Here is a 22,636-nt window from a genome sequence, read left to right as displayed (position 1 = left end):
ATGATATGAGCTATAATAAATACTTATTTCATGTATATTGGAAACCCAGGGACAGGAATGACTAATTCTCCCTAAGGATGAGTATGAGGTTGAGGAACAAAATGCAATTTGAGCTGAGTTTTCCCATATCTAGATGTGGAGAAGTGGGGGTGGAAGGAGGGTGGGGACTAAATGTAAATGTCCATGGAAAGAGAAAAACGAGGGTTTAGGGATCGTTGACAAATTTGATGTGGTTAGAGATGCAGAGGGAGAATGGTAGGAAATGACTCTTGGTAGGTGGGTTGGGTGTAATTGGGAATGTTCCCAACACCGAAGTAGAAAGTTGGATTTTAATTCTGAAGGAAATGGGGAGTTATTTCCTTATGGATTTCTCTTGAAGGTGTTTCATGAAGAATGTGACTTGATTAAAAAGGATACTGGCAACAATGTGGGGATAGAATAGAGTAGGGAGACCATTCCAACTTTTCTTTTGGCATGTAGCTGCATTACGGGAGGGATAAATTAGGAGACACTTAGCAGATAAAATCAGCAGGCCTTTCTGATTAGATGAGAGAGCTTATGCTGAGTGAATAGTTTGGATGATGATGACATCAGTGTGGTTCAGAACACTGCTGAGAGTAGATCTAGAGGGAAATTACTAGAACATTTTTATTTAGTATTGTGTACAAACCTTATAAAAGTTCATATAATATAAGCAGCAAATATACATATATACATATGTTTGTGTGTAAACATATATGTTTGTGTGTATTTCTTTATACGTCTAGAATTAGTGTATATTTGTTCATTTAAGGGACACTTACTTATAACTTTTGTGTAGCAGGTCCTGTGCTGTATGCCCAAATGATAGAGGTGAATGAAACTCTGTCCCTGAACAAGTGGGAAGGGTTTGGACTTAAAAGATAGGGTTATTTCTCAGGGTGGAAAGTATTCTGAGCTAGGAAAAGAAGGAAGAGTCCTTGTTTTCCTTGAAGGATGTCCTTTGGGTTTTCAGGGGAGAAGAGAAGGCATGGAGCTGGCCAGTTTCTGTCCTCTGGTTCAGAAGTTTTTGCCTCATTAGATTCAATTTCTTCTCTTTTTTTTAGTTTTTAAAGAAGATTTTATTTATTTATTAGAGAGAGAGCACAAGCAAGGGGAGCAGCAGACAGAGGGAAAGGGAGAAGCAGATTTTTCACTGAGCTGGGAGCCCAATGCAGGACCTGATCCTAGGACCCTGAGATCATGACCTGAGCTGAAGGAAGAGGCTTAACTGAGTGAGCTACGCAGGTGCCCTATCAATTTCTTCTTCTTTACTGTGTGGATAATTCTGAAGCCAACTGGAAAAAGGATATAGAACAGACAGAAGGCTATTAGAGAGGTGCTAGATGTTTTGGAGTCTGTAGAACTTCCATTCTTTCTCCATGCACTCATTGAAATCGAAGTCCCAGGTCACTCATTCCCCCTACAGCAAAGTGAATATCGATTCCATTTGGAGTTTCCATGATTTTTTGTTTGTTTGTTTGTAATTTTGTGAGTTTTTGCTTATTTGTTTGTGGTTGGTTTTTGTTGTTGCTGTTTTCCAGAAGAGATGGATGATTGGGAAGAGAGAGAAGAATGGGCTCTTCTCTCTTCCTTTTTGTCCAAGGTTCCCTGACTCTGATTTTCTTCTCTCTCTGCCTGTCACTGTCTGATTTTCTTTCTCCTTATCTGTTACTTATTTCTCTATTTCTTTCTCTGTCTCTCTCTGTCAGCTCTTCACTCTTGATTCCCTATTTTGCTTGGTCCTTCTCCTCTTTGTGTTCCTCTGCCTCATTCTCTTTCTATTCCTTCTGCTGACTCTTGATTTCTGTCGGACTCTTCCTTTTCTCATTATTGTCTTTCATTTTAACAGAATATGATCTATTTTTATTCATCACATTGAATTAAAATTCTATGGGCTTCATTAAAAATATATTAGCTAAGACTTTTTAAAAAATGGAAGCCAGTTTTTATTCTTCCAAGATTCCTGTCAGTTATTGATGCCATAACCTGACAGGGTTTGAAGGACTTATGCCACTGGGCTCTGGAGAGTATAGTGCACAGGGTCTGTTCTGGTATTAGAGCAAGAGTTAAGAAATTCAGGTGCTAATGATCTCTGAAGTAGGTCAAAGAAGTCAGTTCAGGGGGCAGGTAATCTGTGGTCAGAAGTATGTTTGGTGGTCTGGAGTTTAAGAAATCAGTCAAGGTAAGATACCGAGGGAAGTCAGACTACAGAAGATAAGGGTACCCCCAACCGAAAGATAGACATTTGCTTGCAGGAGTTGTTGATGACATACACTCAGAGAGGGGATAGCAGATGATTGAGGATGAAGAGAACAGTGGCCATAGCTAGAGAAGATAAGAATTAAAAGGACATTATTAAACTATGTTTTAAGTAGCATTGATAAAAATTAGTAATTATGAACAAATTAAAGATTTAGGAAACTCTTAAAGACATTATTAGCTCAATGTGCTTTTATAATCACAAAAGTCAATAAATATGTGGCTGATCCTTATTGGGAAGGATATTGAAAATATTATGCAGAGGTCCATTCATCTCTAGGATGTCTTGTATCAATGTAAAAATTAGTGAATAGTATGAAAAAGAAGACCTAATTTTATTGAAGAATCAGAGAACTTGCATTGAGAAGAGATCAAAAGAGAGACTAATATGGGGTTTTATTTAAATCTAGCCACAAAGATAGGATAAATACTAAATTTTTCCATCAAACCCTAGAACACTAGAAACAATAGATACCTCTTAAAACTCTCAAGAGATGATTTTAGGACATGTAAGGTTTTTTTTCTTTTAAAGATTTATTTATTTATTATTTTAGAGAAAGAGAGAGAGAGAGCATGGGTGGGGAGGGGAAGAGGAAGAAGGGAGAGAATGTCAGGCAGACTCCCTATGGAGCATGGAACATGACTTGTGGTTCAATCCCAGGATCACGGTCCAAGCTGAAATCAAAAGTCAGATGCCTAACTGAATAAGGCGTCCAGGTGCCCCAGGACATATAAGAAATACTTTATCAGACAAATATCATACGATCTCCCTGATGGAGGAATTTGAGAGATGGAGTGGGGGGTTTGAGGGGTAGGGAAGGAAAAAATGAAACAAGATGGGATTGGGAGGGAGATAAACCATAAGAAACTCTTAATCTCACAAAACAAACTGAGGGTCACTGGGGAGAGGGGGGTTATGGTGAAGGTGGATGGGTTATGGGCATTGGGGAGGGTATGTGATATGGTGGGTGCTTTGAAGTGTGTAAGCCTGACGATTCACAGACCTGTACCCCTGGGGAAAATAATACATTATATGTTAATAAAAATAATTAATAAAAATACTTTATTGAGGTAGCACTAATAATACTTTATACCACTATGGTACTTTTTAATTTACAAAGTACTTTCATATACCAGGATGCAAACAGTATGAAATCAAGATTATTATAAGCTTCTTAAAGAAAAGAGTAAATCAATGCATAACATAACTTGAATGTATTAATTTTAGTTTGCTAAAATTGAGATAAAATTTATATATAGTGAGATCCACAAATTTTATATATTCAGATCAAAGTTTTGCTAAACTTACACATTTAGGTAACTATTGCCCCAACCAAGACATAGAACATTTCCACTGCCACCAAAGGTTCCCTCTTGCTATCTTCTACTTACTCCTCACTATATATACATATATATGTATATATTTTTATAAATATATAATAATAACAACAACAACTAATATTATTATTTTTTGAGAGAGAGAAAGCATGAGAAAGGGGCAGGGCAAGGCAGAAGGAGAGAGAATCTTAAGCAGACTCCATGCTGAGTGTGGAGCCAACAAGGGGCTCAATCTCATGACCCTGAGACCATGACTTGAGGCAAAATCAAGAGTTGGATGCTTGGGGTGCCTGGGTGGCTCAGTGGGTTAAAGCCTCTGCCTTCAGCTCAGGTCATGATCCCAGAGTTCTGGGATTGAGCCCCACATTGGGCTCTCTGCTCAGCAGGGAGCCTGCTTCCTCCTCTCTCTGCCTGCCTCTCTGCCTACTTGTGATCTCTGTCTGTCAAATAAATAAATAAAATCTTAAAAAAAAAAAAAGTTGCATGCTTAACCAACTGAGTTACTCAGGCATCCCCACTATCTTAGTTTTTAATCCATTTTTATCTGGTTGTTTGTCTTTTTTATTACTAATTTTTAGAAATTATTTGTTTAGTCTGGACTGTATATTTTGTCAGATATAGCATGTATTTAGAATATTTTCTCCCAATCTACTGCTTGTCTTTTCATTTCTTTATCACTGTCTTTTAGTGAGTAGAAGAAACTGCATTTTGACAAATCTACCCAACTGTTCTCCAGATTGGCTCTAGGAGTTTGCGTTCCCAACAGCAATTTGTAAGATGCATTTGTGCCATATTCTAGCCCACACCGGATTGGTTCTATTACATTTTGGCCTACCTTAGTTTGTGTAGTGGTCCCTCATTTGTAATATCCCCTTATGTTTCCCTAGTAACTAATGAAGTTGACATCTTTTTATGTGATTATTCATCAGTTGTATAAATTCTTTGAAGTGTCTGTTCTAATCTTTTGTCCATTTTCTTGTTAGGTTGTTTGTCTTCTTGGTATTGGATCAAAAAGTTATTTTCCATATTCTGAATATAAATCTTTTATCAGATACATGTTTTGCAAATACCTTTTCTCAGTCTATGATTTGTCTTTCATGTTCTTAACAATGTCTTCTGAAGATGAAACATTTTTAATTTTGATGTTGTTCAACTTAATGAAATTATTTTTTTATGACTCATGCTTTTTGAATCCTAAGAGATCTTTCCTTAACCCAAAGTAATAATTAATTTCTCTGTTGTTTTCTTCTGGAACTTTTATAGTTTTCATTGTTACATTTAGGTTATCCATTTGGACTTAATGTTTGCATTTGGTATGAGATAACAGTGTAGGTGATTTTTTGCCTCCAACTGCCCATCCTTTCCTCAGTAAAATACTTTGGTCCTTTCATGGAAAATCAGTTGGTGATATAAACGTAGGTCAATTTCTGAGCTCTCTATTCTGTTTAACTGATACATCTATCATTATTTGATGACCTAGCTTTGTAATACATACATCTATCCTATATAGCTTACTTTAGCTTTATGTTAGCTTGACATCAGGTATTGTGAGTCACGACCTGAGCCGAAGGAAGACGCTTAATGACTGAGCCACCCAGACACCCCTGTTTAGAGCATTTTCATTATAAATTTAGAATTCAATAATTTTTACAAGAGAGTCTACTGAAATTTTGAAGAGGGTTGTGGTAAATCTATAGATTATATTGGGGAGAAGTCACATTTTGACAATATTATCTTTCAGTCCTTCAGCATGCAGTGTCTTTCCATTTGTTTAGGTCTTTAACTTCTGTCAGCAATGTTTTGCTATTTTTAGTGTGCAAGGTCTTAAATAAATTTTGTTAAATTTCTGCCAAATAATTGTATATTTTTGGTGCTATTTTAAATGATATTCTCATTTTTTAAATTTTTTACTTCTAGTATTTAGAAACACAATGGGTTTGTTTTTGTATATTAGCCTTTTTTTTTTGTGAGCTTGCTAAAATTACTTAATAGTTCTTATACCTTTTTCAGTAGACTCTTTAGGATTTTCTATATTCGATAATTGTTTGTGAAAAAAGACAATTTTTCTGTCTTCCTTTTCTAATCTGTATTTCCTTTTCTTGCCTTAAGTTACCATCTGGGACTTCCAGTGTTAAATAGGACAATGTTGAATAGGAGTGGTGAAAGCAAATGTTTCCTCTTGATAGCAAAAGCAAAGCACTCATTTAGTCATCATTAATTAAGAGTTTACCTGTAGGTTTTCATAAATGCTCTTTATCAGTTGTGGAAATTTGCTTCTGTATCTCGTTTACTGAAAATTAAAAAAAAATTATGAATAGGCATTAAATTGGTCAAATCTTCTATCTTTATTGAGATGCCGATTTTTAAAAACCCGGTAGTATGGTAAATTCCATTGATTAATTTTTGATTTCAAACCAACATTGCATTATGAATAAAAATCTTGCTTAGTTATGATATATTGTCTATTTGTATATTGCTAGATTTTGTTTTGCTAAAATTTTTGTAAAGCTCACTTTTTCAGCTTCCAGATAGTACTCTCAATTGCGTTTCTTAGAGCTGTGACCGTGCTGGTTCAGTTTGAGGATGAGCCACATATTTGAGGTGAATTTATATGCAGATGTTGCTTCCTCCTCCCTACCTGCTGTGGCATTCTCAGCTCTGTTTTTTTGTGAACAGATGATATGATGTGCTGGCTACAGCCCTACCTTTTGAAATTGATACCATGTTTAACCTACACCCCAAACCATTTCTTAGGCCTCTGTCGAAAACATATTAGAAGAGTGTTCAACATGGCATGATATACGTCCTATTTGGCTGTTTATCAGAATCTTAAATGACTTGACATCCAAGTGAAAATATTGGCCACCTATCCATGGTTGTCTTTAAAAAACATGTTTGTATTCTATCTCAATAAAACAAATTTTTATTAAATTTTATTATAGGATATACTACCCAGATATTATACTTGATTTTGGACTAGCTTAGGTAACACGTGGATTACTTCATACCAAGAAGCGAGAATTCCTCCCACATGAGATCATATCAGTATTCTGTAGTCATTACTGCAACTTCTATAATTATTAAATAAAGATAGATGACTGAACAGGTGTTAGAATACTGAACAAGCAAAAAACAAAACATTATTTATAAGGAAATGTTTTAATTTTCTTCCTTTCTCTTTCTCCTTTCCTTTCCTCCTTCTATCTTTCCTTCCTTTTTTTAAATACCAAACATTTATTGAATGCTTATTTATTCTGTATTGGGTTTTGTCCTAAATGCTAAAGATTTATCAACTCACTTAATGTTTGCAATTACTCTGTAAGATATGACTTACCTTATTCCTGTATAGTTACAGGTGGCTCAGAGTTAGTCTTTTTTTAATATATGAGGTAGATGGTTTTTTTTTTTTTTTTTTTTTTTTTTTTTTTTTTTTTTGAGGTAGATGTTTTAAATTCTCAGTTCTACAGTTAAGAAACTGGTTTGTTAAATACCTATTAAGCATCAACTATCATTGTCAGAATTGACAATTGACTTTTTTTTTTTTTTTAAAGAGATAGAGCACACAAGCTGCGGGGGGTGGGGAAAGTGCAGGTGGAAGGAGAGGGAGAGAGAGAATCATGCTCAGCAAGGAGCCCTACATAGGGCTCAGTCAGTCTCAGGACCCTGAGGTAATGACCCGAGCCAACATTGAGAGTCAGATGCTTAACTAAGTGAGTCACCCAGGTGCCCCTACAATTGACATTTTTAAAGTCTAGTGAGAAAAAAGAAGAACTGTAGTTCAGTTTAAGTCATAGTCATCTAGTTTACTCTGATACTTGGACACTTAGGGAGTCATGATATTTTTACCTTTACTCAGCTTTCTCATCTGTAAAACAGATTGTATAATTAATTACTTCTCAAAGGTTTAGTAATAAAACAAACTGATAGCTATAAAAGCTTCATGAAAAATATAAATTGCCTTGCCAATGCACATGTGCTTCTTCATGCATGTCAATAAACATATGCTAGCCTAAATAATATGAAGAATTTGGTGGGTGTGTAAGCAGTGGGAATAGTCAGAAGCAGTCCAGGACAGCTTGAACCATGTGAAGCCTTTATGGGGGAAAGGGAGGGAGTGAAAGGTCACTGTTTAGGCAGATTAATCACATAAAATGAGGGGAAAGAGGAAAGTAACTTAAGAAATGTGTCCAAAGGAAATTGTGGTTAGATGGATGTCATTGGAAGTATTCCTGAGGTAATCTTACCAGCAGCCTTGTGTAGAGGAAGAATAAATTGAACCAATTCACTAACTGAAGAAAGAATAAGAAGAGAGAGCATCCTTTTGGTCAATAGATAGGAGAAATAGTAAATACATGAACTAAGTAAAATATTTTATGCGTTTCATATGCTAAGTTTTAATAAATTATCAGAAAACCCAAGGTTTTTAATGATCTTCCTGTCTTAGACTAGTGTGTGAACTGTAAACACAGAAATAAATTTTAAAATATTTTTATTTCTAATCCATTGATACTGTCCTTGGCCAGTTCCTTTTCCTTCCCTCTCCATCATCCGGTGCCCTCAGCCTGTCCAGTCTCATCCCTTCCATAACCACCCCTTGTTTGGCTGTTTCTCTCTAAGCCGCACAGAATCTTCATGCCCAGCTGTAGTTGCACAACTCAATGAAAGAAGCCCTTTCAAAGGCCGTTACGGACACCTTTGTATTTCAAAAGACACATGCTACATTTGTTATTACTCCCTGTTGTTACTCTTGTCGCATCCATCAAGATTGGAAATGCTTTCACCCAGCAAGATACACAACTCATATCCCATGTGCAAACCCTTTCAGCCCTGTCTCCAGTCCTCTCTCCACGAATTCCTAACTCATTACTAAGCACAAAGGTGATGCTTTGTTTATGAAATGAAACATTTTTGAGACCCACAAAAACAAGAGAAGTTGAGGGCATATTTAATACTTCTTTCAGTTTTGTCTGCCAGCTTCACTACTAGAGTAGAAGATGACCAGTCATTTTGACAAAATCAAGTAGTATGGAAGCAGTGCTCCTTGCTTGACAAGGAAGGAATCGTAGAGCAGGAGTAGAATATGGCTTTCCTATCTTTCAGTAGTATGAGTGCAAGTTAAGTGCTGTTTAGATTTTAAAGTAGAGTAGGACCATATGAGTATCTTTATGTGTATTGTGTCCATGCCTTTCTTAGAATAGTGGGGACATTTAAAGAATGTTTAAAAACATTCCTGGTCATCAGTTGGACTTTATTAGGGTAGTGTTAGTATCCTTTTAAAAATTACTGTTTGCTAGAGTTATCTTGCTTAGTTTGATGTAATATTTAAACTTCATTTGTTAAAATTTCTTGTAGCAACCATATATATCTTACTTTGATGTATTATGAAGATAATATAAAGATGGAAGGGGCAGAAATATCAGTTGGAGAAACAAAGACTGAAAATTTTCCCTATTTGGCAAAAACTACAATATGTAGATCCAGGGCGCTCAACAAATCCTAAGCAGGATAAATACAAAGAAAACCATACCAGGGCATATCCTAATCAGTCACTCAAAACTAATGATAAAGAGAAAATTTCTTTTTTCAACAACATGTTATTTTAAGTAATCTCTACACTCAAAGTAGGGCTTGAACTTACAAGCCTGAGATCAAGAATCACCTATTCTACCAGCTGAGCCAGCCAGGCATCCAAAAGAGAAAATCTTAATAGCAATCAGAGGAAACAGAGAACAATATAAAAAAAGAATAGTTAATAAAAATATTCACTGACATCATCAGAAAACAATGTTTGCTAGAGAACAATAAAATGATAACTCGAAGGTGCTGAAAGAGGAAAAAAACAAAAACCTATTAGCCCTGAGTTCAGTACACAGCAAAATATTCTCAAAAATAAAAGTATTTTCTGACAAACAAAAGCTGCAAGAATTCAATGCCAGCAGATGTGTACTACAAGAAATATTGAAAAACGTTCTTCAGGCAAAATAAAAATGATACTAAATAGAAACTCAAATATTCAGATGGAATGATGGCTGTCAGAAACAGTAAATGTAACAGTAAATATTTAAATTTTTTGTTTTCCAAACTGCTTTTGAAAATAACTCACTGTATAAAGCTACATTAAAAAAGACACAAAACTTACAATAATCAACAGTGCTTGGGACACAATAGATTCTCAATAAATTGAAATAAATGAAAGTTTAAAATAATAATCTTTAGCTGCCAAGAAATCATGATTTTCTATTTCTTACTTAGTTGCTACACTAAAAAATATTACAAGTTTAATATTTGCAAAAGGATGAAACTATATTTTATAAAGCAGTACACATACTTTAAGAATACATACTTCAAGGATACAAGTTTGAAAGATAATAAAAATCGTTTGAAGAATTTTCAGAGACATTTTATTCCTACTCCAAAAATAGTTAGTCTCTCTTCCCCTCTGCATTTTCCAAAGTAGTAACAAAACTCAGCATATCCTGGCCAACATGAGGGGTAAAGGGGGGGCAGGAGTGCCATTCTGAGAGTATGAGAAATAAGAATGGTTGATCATTATGGCAACTCCTTTTGTATATCAAACTCTTCCTCTTTCAGAGTTCTGAAAATACTTTTCTTCCAAAATCACTCTGTGGAAAAGGAGGGATATAGAACAACCATGTACACAATTAAGGATCATTGACAGCAGATGCTAACTGCGTCACCCTTAGAGCAAAACCATAAAAACTACTTTAAAAAGTGATACTTACTTACATAAAGCAAATGCTGCAGTAGAAAGTGCTCTAACTTCTGATTCAGATTTAACAAATTTTATTCAGGTGTGGGAGAGGAAGAATTAAATCATTTTATATAATTCAGAAACTGAAGATGAAAGATACTGTCTTCCTCTTTCTCCCTTTAGGTGTTATTTTCTCAGCCTTGAAGAGCTGGGTTGCCCACTGCTTAGAATGAGATAGCGCTGCCCCTGAATGTAAGGAGGAGGCAAAATTCTACTGTACTATCCTAATTGGGTTAATGCTGCAGAGTAGAACAATACAGCTGGACTCTAAAGAGTGAACAGTGGTGGAGTGCCTGTGTGTCTCAACTGGTTAACTGACTCTTGATTTTGGCTCTGGTCATGATCCTGGGACAAAGCCCCATGTCGGGCTCCATGCTCAGTGTGGAATTTGCTTGAGCATTTCTCTCTCTCTGCTTCTGCCCCTGCCCCACTCATGCACACTCTCTAAAATAAATGAGTAATTCTTAAAAAAAAAAATAAATAAATTAACAGTGGTGCTAAAAACTCGAAAATAAAAAATTCTCAGATTACCAGGGTTAGTTATTGATACATTTTTCTTTTTGCAGAAAGGCCAATTCTTTAGTTTTTTAATGTTTTTATTTTTTAAATATTTTATTTATTTGTCAGAGGGAGAAAGAAAGAGCACAAGCAGGGGGAGCAGCAGGCAGAGGGAGAAGAAGGCTCCCCACTAAGCAAGGAGCCTGATGCAGGATTTGATCTCACGACCTTGGGATCATGACCTGAGCCACAGGTAGACGCTTAACTGACTGAGCCACCCAGGTATCCCAAGGCCAACTCTTTAAACTAGAATAACTTCTTATAGAAGAAGTTTGGAAATGACAGATTTCTAACCTCCCAGTGCAGACAAGCAGAAATGAATCTGTTATTTATTGAGGTCAAGTAAATGAAGAAAGGGAGCAATAGCTTGTCATTTTTGTTGTTGTTAGAAAATGGTTTATCAATTCCATTTTTGTATAAAACACACAGAGAAACCTAGCAAATTGACATTAAGTGCTGCCACATGGAAAGGTACTTTATCAAACTTTGAGCCTAAGAATGTACAAGTGTCTCTTATATGCCCACACTAATTGTCTATGCTTTTCTGTCTGCCTCTTACAAAAATTCCACACTCCCCATTATTTCTTCTGTCCCAGTTACAATGCAATGACAGGAAGGAAGGGGATTGGTTAAAACAATGCTCTAAGGGTCTCTGCTGCCCTTCTTTCCAATCAGAGAGACTTGTGGATGTGCGGGATCACACCACCCCTGGTGATGGGGCCTTCGTAAGAGAAACGAACTCTGTCATCCCAGATTGCAAGCTACAAGTGGCTTCATTACTTCAAAATGGGACAAAATAATAACAAGGAAACACTAAAAGTCACAGTCTAGAGGCAGAATTGGTGGAGCATGTGACTTGATGTCCCCATTAAGTTCAAGCACCACGCTGGGTGTAGAGATTACCTAAAAATAAAATCTTCGTTTAAATGTAAGATTTAGATAGAATGTAAGATTATGTCCAGTTTCAAAAGACTCAAATGTTCTAAAATCTAGTTTCAATCCAAGTTATGAAAACTAAAATAAAAACTAAAATAATAAACAATTTTAGTTCCCATAACCAACAGAGGTAGAATAGTATAAAGATATCTAGGCCTGAATATCGAGTCTACTTTTTACTAGTTGGACAGCTGCTGACCTTGACCAAGTCACTTCCCTGCTCTGGGTTGAGGATCAAACATCTGTAAAATAGGAAAATAGGGTGTCCAACAAAAGTCATTAGATCAGCTCGAGCATTTCAGTGTTCATTTTTAGCTTTATTTGGGTACATCTAGAGTAGCCTTTATTTTTGAGCTAATTTAGCTCTCCTAATAAGGCATGGCCTTTCTGAATTCTCCACTGAAAATCCTAGATGTTCAGTGAAGCTGCCTAGAACTCACTTATCTGCCCGTCCATGTGAGCTCTAGGAACTGCTTAGTGTACAGCTGTCTGACGGTTCTTTGCCTGGTCTAAACATGTATAGCTTGATTTTGGCCAAAGACTCGAGGAGATACTATGCAGATTTATGGAACTCTGTCTCTGTATCCTTCCCTCCTTGGGAGAACTCTCCGTACAAATTCCGACTTCCTCAGTCTCCCCAAACTCTGAAATCCGTTTCCTCAACTCAGTGAGAATGCTATGTTTTACTTGTATTTCTCCTCCTGTTTAGTGTACAGTTCGTGTGTGTGAGTGTGTGTGTGTGTGTGTGTGTGTATAATGTGTATATTTGTAGTATACACCATAGTATATTGTATAGTATATTGTGTATGTGTGTGTATATATATATACACACACACACACACACATATATATATATACACACACACACATATATATATATACACACACATACAGTACCTTTAGGCAAAAATCTGGGGTGACCTTAGGGCTCATTTCATTTGTCTTCTCTCAGGAGTCCTTGTATTTTCCTGCTTGCTATACAGTATCCGAAAATGGTTGTATCATGTAATTATGTATCTTACACAGTTTTCTTGCTATTTACAGGGAGAGGGCAAGTCCCTCATGACTGGAAGTCAAGTCCTTGCTAATATAGTTTTGATTCTATTTGCTCTTATTTTTTAAAAAGATTTTTATTTATTTATTTGTTAGAGTGAGTGAACACAAGTGAGGGGAGCAACAGAGGGAGAGGGAGAAGCTCGCTTTCTGGTGAACAGGGAGACTGACAAGGGGCGCAACCCCAGGACCCTGGGATCATGACCTGAGCTGAAGGCAGATGCTTAACCAACTGAGCCACCCAAGTGTCCCTGATTTATTCTTATTTAAGTGGGTGCTTAGTTAATGGAAAGTCCATCCAGCTGATTATGCAGGGGGTTATACGGCCATGCCTCTGAGTTTTGGGTCACCGTCGTGACTCACCTGCCATAGAATTTCCAGTAAGCACAGACTGGGTCATCTTGCATGACAGCAAGAGTACTAGCAAGTTGTAGCAATTCCATTAGATTACTTTGTCATTAATTTAGGGCTACTGAAGTTTAAAAGATGCTACATTTTTGTTATGTCCTCTTGAATCAGATCCCAGTCTTTTAAATCATGTTTTCTTGATGTGAAATGACTTAGCTGTATTGTTAATTACTATATCCTTTTCAAATTTCAGGAGCAGTATTTCTTTCTATTACAACCATCTATGCTGAAAGTGGGTCAGGTTTTGTAGTACCAAGTGCTTCTGCCAAAGCAGGAGTGGAAGCCATGAGCAAGTGAGTACTACTATGTTAATCCCATCAGCTCGTAATTCTGTTAAGACACGAAATTGCTACTTCCCTAGCAGTTTGGAGCAGGTGCACTACAAGCACATGCCAAGGGGAGGTATGGTCATGAATTCTGTCAAAAGTGTCACTCAGAAGCAGTTTTGATGTATGATTTGCCTGAAAGAGGTGCAGTCCACCCTTCTCTAAAATTCACCCGGTGGACTAAGATAGATTAGCAGATTGTAGTTGGAGCACTTGCCCCCTATCATGTCGAATGAGTTTTGCTGAATTGGCCTTTGAAGTGATCTTGTCAGAATGTATTAACTGATATCTTACAGTTTCATAAGACTTATCTCTTTGTATCTATTGCAAGGACACCGTACTGTGTTGCTGTATTACACATTTTTCATTTTAGAAGTCTTCTTGAAAGAAATGCTTTTCTGATTTTTTTTTTAATCAAGCACAATTGTGCTTTTCCTGAGAAATTAACTTGCCTTTCCATTATGGGCTCTACAAAGTGTATAATTGATTAGGGCTTCTTGGAAAGAGTGGATGCAAACTTGTGACCAACCTATTGTGATTGTATAGAATGCCACAAAACATTTAGGTATTAGCTCCTTTTTGGTTTTTTTTTAATCTTTCCTTACCCATTTTTCGATTCCTTTCTCCTTCCTTGGTTCCTTCTTTTTTCTGTCTCTCTTTCCTTTCAACGATTTTATCTTCCTCATTTGCATTGTATTTTTTAAAAGTCATTACCTTAAGTCATTTTTTAAAGCTAGACTCAGTATATATACACAGAGATGTACATATAACTGTAAAGTCGTAGAACGAGTTTAGAAAGTGAAAGTTAGACCTATCAAGTAGGCTTTTAAAACAGATTGCTTCAAGTTTCCATGTTTGCTATTATTATGTTTTGCTTCATGACATTTAGTAAGATTTTGTTAGATTCCTATTTCCCTTTGAGTGTAGTGCAGCAATTGTATTAAAGCCTCATTAAACATGGATGTGGTTAATATTTTATAACTATGTAATCCATCTCTTCCTTAAAAGTACTCATGATGTTGCAAACATTATAATTCAATGTACTATATATAAGTAGTACATGTTGCACTGAACTCCAGAAAGTGTGGCAGAGGGTCATGATTCTCTCACCTCTTTATGCTGAATTATGATACTTGCTCTAATAATGTATTTTGATATTGGACTTAGTTCTAAATATAAGGAGTAGGTAGTACAGCATTGTGATTAAGAACACTAAAATGCAAATGGTAGATATTATAGTGGAGTGATTAAAGGCACAAACCTGGAGGCAGACCGCTTGAGGTTTTCACTAGCCATATGACTCAGAGCAAGTGATTTAATCTCTCTATGCCTCAGTTTCCTTGTCTGTAACACGAGGAATGATAATAGTACCTACTTGTTGGGGTTGTGGTCTCTGGCATATAGTAAACATGCAGTGAGTCTGGATTATTATTTTTAACATATAGTATAATATTTTAGAATATTAAAATATTTTAAAATTTTAGGTCTCTTGCAGCTGAATGGGGTAAATATGGACTGCGATTTAATGTGATTCAACCAGGGCCTATAAAAACAAAAGTAAGTTTTAGTTTGCCTATTATCTCCTGTATGATTAAGGAATGAAACATTGATAGGAATATTCTGATTGTTGTATGCAGGACTTGTCAGGGATGCCTGACTTTGGAGCCATGGTGGTAGGGAAGAGGGGTTTGCCATTATCCAATATAAATAAGGAGGTGGGCAGGAATACAACAGCTGTGTAACTTCTTGATAAGAACTGTTTCAACATCTTAATCTGGGATCTTTTATGCCATCCATTTTGGTATTTCGTCTGATTTGCTTCAGTAATCTGATATTAACCTATATTTTTTATGGACTCTTAACTTTGATTGACATCTCTTTTTTAGTTCATGGAAGTATAAGTATATTTTTATTTTAAGAGATGTTCTGGGAAGTTATCATAGAGGCTTGGTCTTTCTATAGGTAGCATTTTCTTTGACTCATGTCTGTGCCTTTCATTTGTAAACACTCCATTATGTATGTTATATAATCCCATGTCTCTCTGATTACAAATCTTTCTGATGACAGGCATTTCTCCTGTAATAAAAAATGCTTACAGATACTCATTGCGACTCACAATGACTACTAATGCAGTTACGGCCAGAAGGCCCACAGGTTCTGTGTTCTCTCACATTGCCCCAGATAACTTCACTCTCACTCTTTGTTTCTGTGTAAAGCAAGAATTTACAATCCCAACTGACCTGTAGCTCCAAAGGCCTACGTGAAGTATGATAGCTTGTTCTGGTTGTATAAATACATTAGAAAACAGTATTAAGGAACATTTTGGATTATAGGTAGTTCTGGGTACTAAATGTCAATACGGACATGGCTGCATAGTTTATTTAGTTATTCAAAGGGCAGAAAATAGAAAGAAGAACTAGTTGAGTGAATGAAACTTGATTATCATGTTTGACACTCTAGTAATAAAGAATCTAATACAATTAATGGAAAAATAACTCAAAAGCATACATTAAAACACATAATTCAGGGCAGCCCTGTGCTGAACACTCTTTGAAGAGAAACCTGGAGTCACAGAAGCTTCTTTTTAGGACCTCAAACCCTAGGAAAGGTCACCTGCATTTTATTTATTTATTTAAAATATATTTGAGTGACTACTATGTGCAAAGGTACTGAGCAAGATAGCAAACATTTGTGACAGAGGATTTGCCATCAAGGAGTTTACAGTGTAGCAGTAGAAGTATCAGTTGTACACAAGGAACAAGTATGTAGCTTTAAAGAGATGAAAAGAAAACAGAGTATAGAAACTCCACAGCAATCCCTACAGAGCCAGAATTGGGATCTGTTGCTGCCCTTTGCCGCTGCTGGGTTATACCTGCCCAGGGACGGCAAAAGGGCTGGAGGGCTCACAAGGAGCCTCCTGAGAGCAACTTTGCTCTGTCTCTCACCGGTTTTGTTGAGAAAACTTTCACCTAGACTTCCAGGCACTGATACAGAGAAATTCAATCTTCTTTTTTAAAAAAAATCACTGCCCATGCATACTTCATCTTGGTCTGCACTTTTGCATCATTAGTAGAAGCCAGACATTGGTTGGCAAATTTAGTTACAGGGTTTTTTTTCCCCCTCTAGGAGCTACTTCAGTTTAATATTCCTACATACTTGTTTTCTTCCTTTCCAGTTATTTTGAGAAGAATGAAGAAAAGGAATTTCCTTTTAAAGGTTTCCCACTTGAGTCACTCTTCTGTGATTATTCAATCAAACACAGTACCATGGCATCCCCCACACTAAGCTTGTACAGATTTCAGAGTACTTTCATATACATTTTCTCATTTGATGCTTACAACAGTTTTTCTCCTCATTTTATAGATGGGGGTAAAAAGGTTATATTTTCTGGTGATATTTATAGGTCAGTATTAGATAAAATGACCTGTTTTGAGCTGAAGAGACTTTGGAAGAATTTGACAAAATTCTTTGTTGTTTACAAAGCCTGAGGTATAAACAGGCTCCCATCGTAATATTCCATTTTGTCTAAACTAGTTCTTAAATTCTTTTTAATGCAGCAAAACTATTTTCTCAATTTCTAAGGGTGCCTTTAGTCGTCTTGACCCAATGGGAACATTTGAGAAGGATATGATTGCTAGAATTCCTTGTGGTCGGCTAGGAACTGTGGAAGAACTTGCAAATCTTGCTGCTTACCTTTGCAGTGATTATGCTTCTTGGATTAATGGGGCAGTAAGTATTGTTTTCTCTTGACTTTTTGGGGTGGTGTATTTGGGGTGGGAAGGCATATTGTGGAACCATTCCTGACAATATTGAATATAAATGTGACTTAAAAACAGTGAATCTTGGAACACTGAAAAATAAAATTAAGTTAAAAAAGAAAATATTTATTTAGCTGTAGATAATATTAAAATATTAATGTAGGTGTTTAGCCTATGGAGTTTGTTCATTGATAAATTAGTTTTATTAAATGCCAATTACTCTGGTAGATATGCCTTTAAGGTGATCTTTAATATTGGGTAGAATTTGAAATTGTTGAGATGGGGGAAAGAGGTTCTAAAATTAGTAAATCAGATTGGGTTTAATCATGACTTTTGTCTTCAGACTTTGGGTTTTGATTGAAAGTGCCAAGGAGATGTTACATCCAGTTAAGATGGGAAAATGGTTAACTCAGAAACTTTCAAAAGGAGTTAGTTTCAGAGTTTTTGTTATTTTTTTTCAGGTCATTAGATTTGATGGTGGAGAGGAAGTATTTATTTCAGGGGAATTCAACAGTCTGAGGAAGGTAATGCCATTTTGTGAATATAATATATTAGCAGCTAAGATACCAAGCTTAAAAATATGCAAGAACCACATAAAATTGCCTTTTTCTGTTTGTGTTAGGTTACCAACGAGGAGTGGGACAGAATAGAAGGACTCATCAGGAAGACAAAAGGCTCCTAAGACCACTCTTGCCTTCATCTTGGTTATAAGGGAAATGCTATAGTTTATGATACTTGGAATTATTTTCAAGTCTAATAAATTGTTAATCAACAAACCAGGACTGAGTGTATATCATGTGCCAGGCCAGTGGTAGGTAGATATTGTACATTAACAGATATGTAAGATGGGATATTTTCCCTCCAGAATTTTTTTTTTAATAATTAATAAAAAGGCAAGTAAGAGAAGGCTATGGTAGAGGTAAAATGCTTGGAAGTACAGTGAATGAAACAAATATTATAGCCTGGAAAAATCAGGAGAATCTTAATGGTCGAAGTAGCATTTGAGTTATGTATTAAACCATGCCTGTGATGATGGGGCCTTAAAGAAAGAAAGTGATGGTATACAATAAATTTAATGGACTCTGATTTATTGGACTCTGCCTTTCCATTAGATTTCCTTTTCACTGGACTTGTGAATTATCTTCTTTAGATAGCTCAATATTAATTCAAACAAACTTTTTCCAGGACCTGTCTTACAGTCTGCCATTTTATTTGGCACTGAGGATACAACATGAACCATCTACAGCCTTTGCCTTCTTGAAACATTATCTAGAAGGGTAGAGAGACCTATAAATAATTATTTGTGGATGCAGTGTGATAAATATTATTCTAGCAGTGTAAAAGTATGGAGGAGGAAGTAATGCATTCTGTCTCCAAAATGTAGAGAAAGTGACACCTAGGAGATAACATTCCATCTCAGCTTTAAAAGAAGACTAGATTTCTCTAGGTAGAAATGATGAACAAGCTTATAAAATATTTTTGTGTGTCATTTCATTTCGTTTCATATGTGGTTTGACTAATTTGTCATCCTGAGAATCAAATAATAAACCCACAGTTTCAAATGTATATAGCTGTAATTTTGAGCTTATATTAAAAAAAGGTCAATTTTGTTTTCAGACGAGTTACTCATAAACATGATCTCTGTAAACTGTCTCCATTGTTCAAATTACCAAGAGAAAGAACTAACTTCCATCTTAGCTCCTCTGAATACATCTGTCAAGGAATCTAGTTTTCCTGTTTGAATATATATGCTGTAAGTCTCACATGGAAACACTTACCACATTCACAGTTAATTGTGTACATAATTTACATTAAATTGTGTACATAAATGGGTAACATTGTAGATTTGGAATAAGTGGCCTTGACATTCTCAATTATACTGAGCTTTTCTTCACACTCTCACAGTGCAGGCACATTCTGCATTTTATCCTTAATGCTAACCCTCATTTTCTTCTTGTCTGCCTACATCTTCTTTTTCAAATTATTAATACCTCTTATAGTGTAGGGGAAAAGAAGATGCCAGTAAGTATATAAATGAGCTTGTATGAGTTTTATTGCTTTTTATTTTCCTCCTTATAAAATTCAGGATTTTAATATCTGCTTCCTGCGGTTCTCATGAGGAATAAGGGAGGCAAAAAAGTGAAAACACTGTAAAATGTAAAATGCACAAATGAAAGGTGGGCCTTTCTGTCATTCTATCCCTTCACTTTAAGACTTGGTTATTACAGAAAACTTGAGAATTGAATAGAAAACATTTAAGACTAACTTCCTAAAGATGTTTCTGTTAATACTTTGGTATATTTATTTTCAGTCTTTGGCTTTTTTTTTTTTTTTTTTGTTTTAAAGATTTTATTTATTTATCAAAGAGAGATGGGGGGAGAGAGCAAGCACAGGCAGACAGAATGGCAGGCAGAGGCAGAGGGTGAAGTAGGCTCCCTGCCGAGCAAGGAACCCGATGTGGGACTCGATTCCAGGAGGCTGGGATCATGACCTGAGCCGAAGGCAGCTGCTTAACCAACTGAGCCACCCAGGCGTCCCTGGCTTTTTTTTATTTAATTTTATACTTTATGAAGATAATTTGTTTATATAATTTGCACAGAAAGAGCATCACCTTAATTCTCCCTCCAAGCTCACTTTCCATATAGTAGTCTTTTCAGCTTTTTTGAGTTCATTTTTTTCCCCCCAAAATATACTCTTTCCTTCTACTAAGTCTACCTATAAAACCATATCCTTAATTTTGGTTCAATTAATATTCAATGTTTACATTTTTATAACTTCATATTTTTCCCAGTGTTTTTTCAACTTTCCTCTTTTTAAAAACAGTTTAGATTGTATGACAAATCAGATACTGTGTTTTTCATAAATTTTTTTTGTATTTCATGGTTTACATATATCATACTTTATTTAATTATTCTCAGAATTAGGCTTTTATTTTCAGTATATTAAAAACCTGTGATGAACATCTTTGGGTGTGAAACCTTTTAGAATTTGGAATTTTTTCCTTCTTACAGATTTCTGGAAGTAATATTATTAATCAAAGGTTATTTCACCAAATAGCTACCAGCATGGAGTTTTCTCATTTTCAAACTATTTACTAACTTCATAAGTAAAAAATGATAGCTTCTCTTCAAGCATGTGTTTATTTACTGGGGCTCTAGAATACTTTTCTATACTTGTGAACTTCCTGTTTGCTTTTTTTACCTATTGGTGTCTTAATTGGGTCTTGCAAAAAATTTTGTCTAAGTTTTTAAACGCATTTTTCTTCTATTATTAGAGTTTGCATCAGTATTTTTTTATATATATAATATAGATAATACATATTATATATAATATAGTTTTGTGCATATATATATACATATATATGTATATCTATATATATTTAAAGCTCTATTTATTTAAGAGAGAGAGTGCAAGGGTGAGGGGCAGAGAGGGAGGGAGAGAAAAACTTTAGCAGACTTCTTTGCTGAGCGTGGAGCCAGATGCAGGACTAGATCCTAGGGCCCTATGATCAGGACCTGAGCTGAAACCAACAGTGGGATGCTTAACTGACTGCACGACCCAGGTGCCCCCTCATTTTTTTTGTTTTTAAGATTTTCTTTATTTGAGAGAGAGGGAGAAAGCACGAGAAGTGGAGGGTCAGGGTGAGAAGCAGACTCCCTGCTGAGCAGGGAGCCCAATGTGGGACTCGATCCTGGGACTCCAGGATCATGACCTGAGCCAAAGGCTGTTGCCCAACCAAGTGAGCCACCCAGGGGCCCCATCATTATTATAGTCTATTACCGATGTTGAATGAGGAAGAAAAGATTATAAACATGGAAGAGAAGGCCAGAAAAGAGAAATTATGAGAATATTAATTAATTGAAATTTTTAGGAAGTCTGAAAGAGACATTATTGATGAATAGTTACTATATATAATGACCTACCACCTTGGGGCTGTAATCATATCACTGTTTCATCTTAAGAATTATCACTTTGCCATTCCATTTAGTGCTATTTTGAAGGGTCTTGCTTCCAATACTGGAAAAGCTAATATTCAGTAAGTTAAAGGGAGGGCTATTGGTAGCAATATCACCAATCTTACAATCAATATATGAAAAATATAGGAAATGTTTCAGGTATGGAGTAACAGCTGTTGTTATATTATTCTTGTGGCAAAAACTAAAGCAGCAATAATTTAAGTGACTTTGAATAATGGAATTTTAGAGCTGGGAAACCTTAGAAGATATGTCTTAACCCCTTCATTTTATAATCGAGGACACTGAGAGCTCAGAGAAGTTATGAACTTGCCTTAGGTCACTCAATTAGTCAAGGTCATTTCCTTCCCAATTTGACTATTTGTTGGGATCATAATTTAAAGCCAAAAGGCAGTAACAGGGTGTTGATGAGATATAGTTCTCTTGCAAAGGCTTTTGAGGGGAAAAGCTTGTAAATTTCTTTTGTTCTTGATCAATTTTGTTATTTTGTTTAGTGGACATAAAACTATTCATTAGGCTTTCCTAACTTCATTCTCAACTTCAGTGTCTTTAATTTGAATTTCTTCTGGTATCTTAAATTTCTCGACTGTGAGGTAAAATAATCCTTATGTTTGAAGACAGAATAAATGGCCCTTAATTATAAAATCTCAATTTATCTTGGCGGTGGAGGAGCTGCCTGCTCTCAAACACACTCTCCCCTGAACCTGGGCTCTGCTGCAGCAGCTTTCTTTCCATTCCTTGGGGTTGTTTGACCTAGAACCCTTTGCACTAGGTGCTTATTTGTCCTAGGAATGTGCTTTTCCTGATTTTGGGGGGCTGGCTTCTTCAAAGAGGCCTCCCTAAATTCCTGTTCACACACCATTTTTAAACCTTTTATTTGATGTAGGATTTCTTAATGCACACAAATCATGAATTATCACAAAATGGATACACTTGTGTAACCACTACCTGGGTAAAAAACAAAACATCACCAGGAATCCAGAAGCCTGACTTCCCTCTTATGAAACTAGTCACTATCTTGACTTCTAATAAAAGAGCTAAGCTACTTTTGTTTGTAGAATCACATATTAAGTATTCTTTCGTTTTTGGTTTTTACCTGTGTGACAATTGTTGATGTATTCTCCTTGCTATATAACATTCCATTGCATGAATATACAACAGTTTATATATTAGTTTGGCTCTTGGAGGACATTTGGGTTTCTAGTTTGCAGCTATGCCAAATATAATGCTAGA

General features: G+C 35.9%; 1 protein-coding gene across 3 annotated transcripts in view; it reads left to right on the top strand.

The window, feature by feature from the left end:
- Nucleotides 1–18,515, top strand: part of DECR1 (2,4-dienoyl-CoA reductase 1) — a 45,897-nt gene extending 27,382 nt beyond the window's left edge. For all 3 annotated transcript variants that reach the window (XM_059166067.1, XM_059166065.1, XM_059166066.1), the window contains exons 6-10: nt 13,539–13,638; nt 15,156–15,228; nt 17,254–17,400; nt 17,891–17,953; nt 18,052–18,515. In XM_059166067.1, coding sequence (XP_059022050.1) covers nt 13,539–13,638; nt 15,156–15,228; nt 17,254–17,400; nt 17,891–17,953; nt 18,052–18,111 — 443 coding nt within the window. In that variant the 3' untranslated portion in view covers nt 18,112–18,515. The remainder of the gene's footprint in view (nt 1–13,538; nt 13,639–15,155; nt 15,229–17,253; nt 17,401–17,890; nt 17,954–18,051) is intronic.
- Nucleotides 18,516–22,636: the final 4,121 nt, after the last annotated feature.

This window comes from Mustela lutreola, chromosome 3 (assembly GCF_030435805.1).
Source record: "Mustela lutreola isolate mMusLut2 chromosome 3, mMusLut2.pri, whole genome shotgun sequence".
NCBI lineage: Eukaryota > Metazoa > Chordata > Mammalia > Carnivora > Mustelidae > Mustela > Mustela lutreola.
This window is presented reverse-complemented; position numbering and strand designations above follow the sequence as displayed.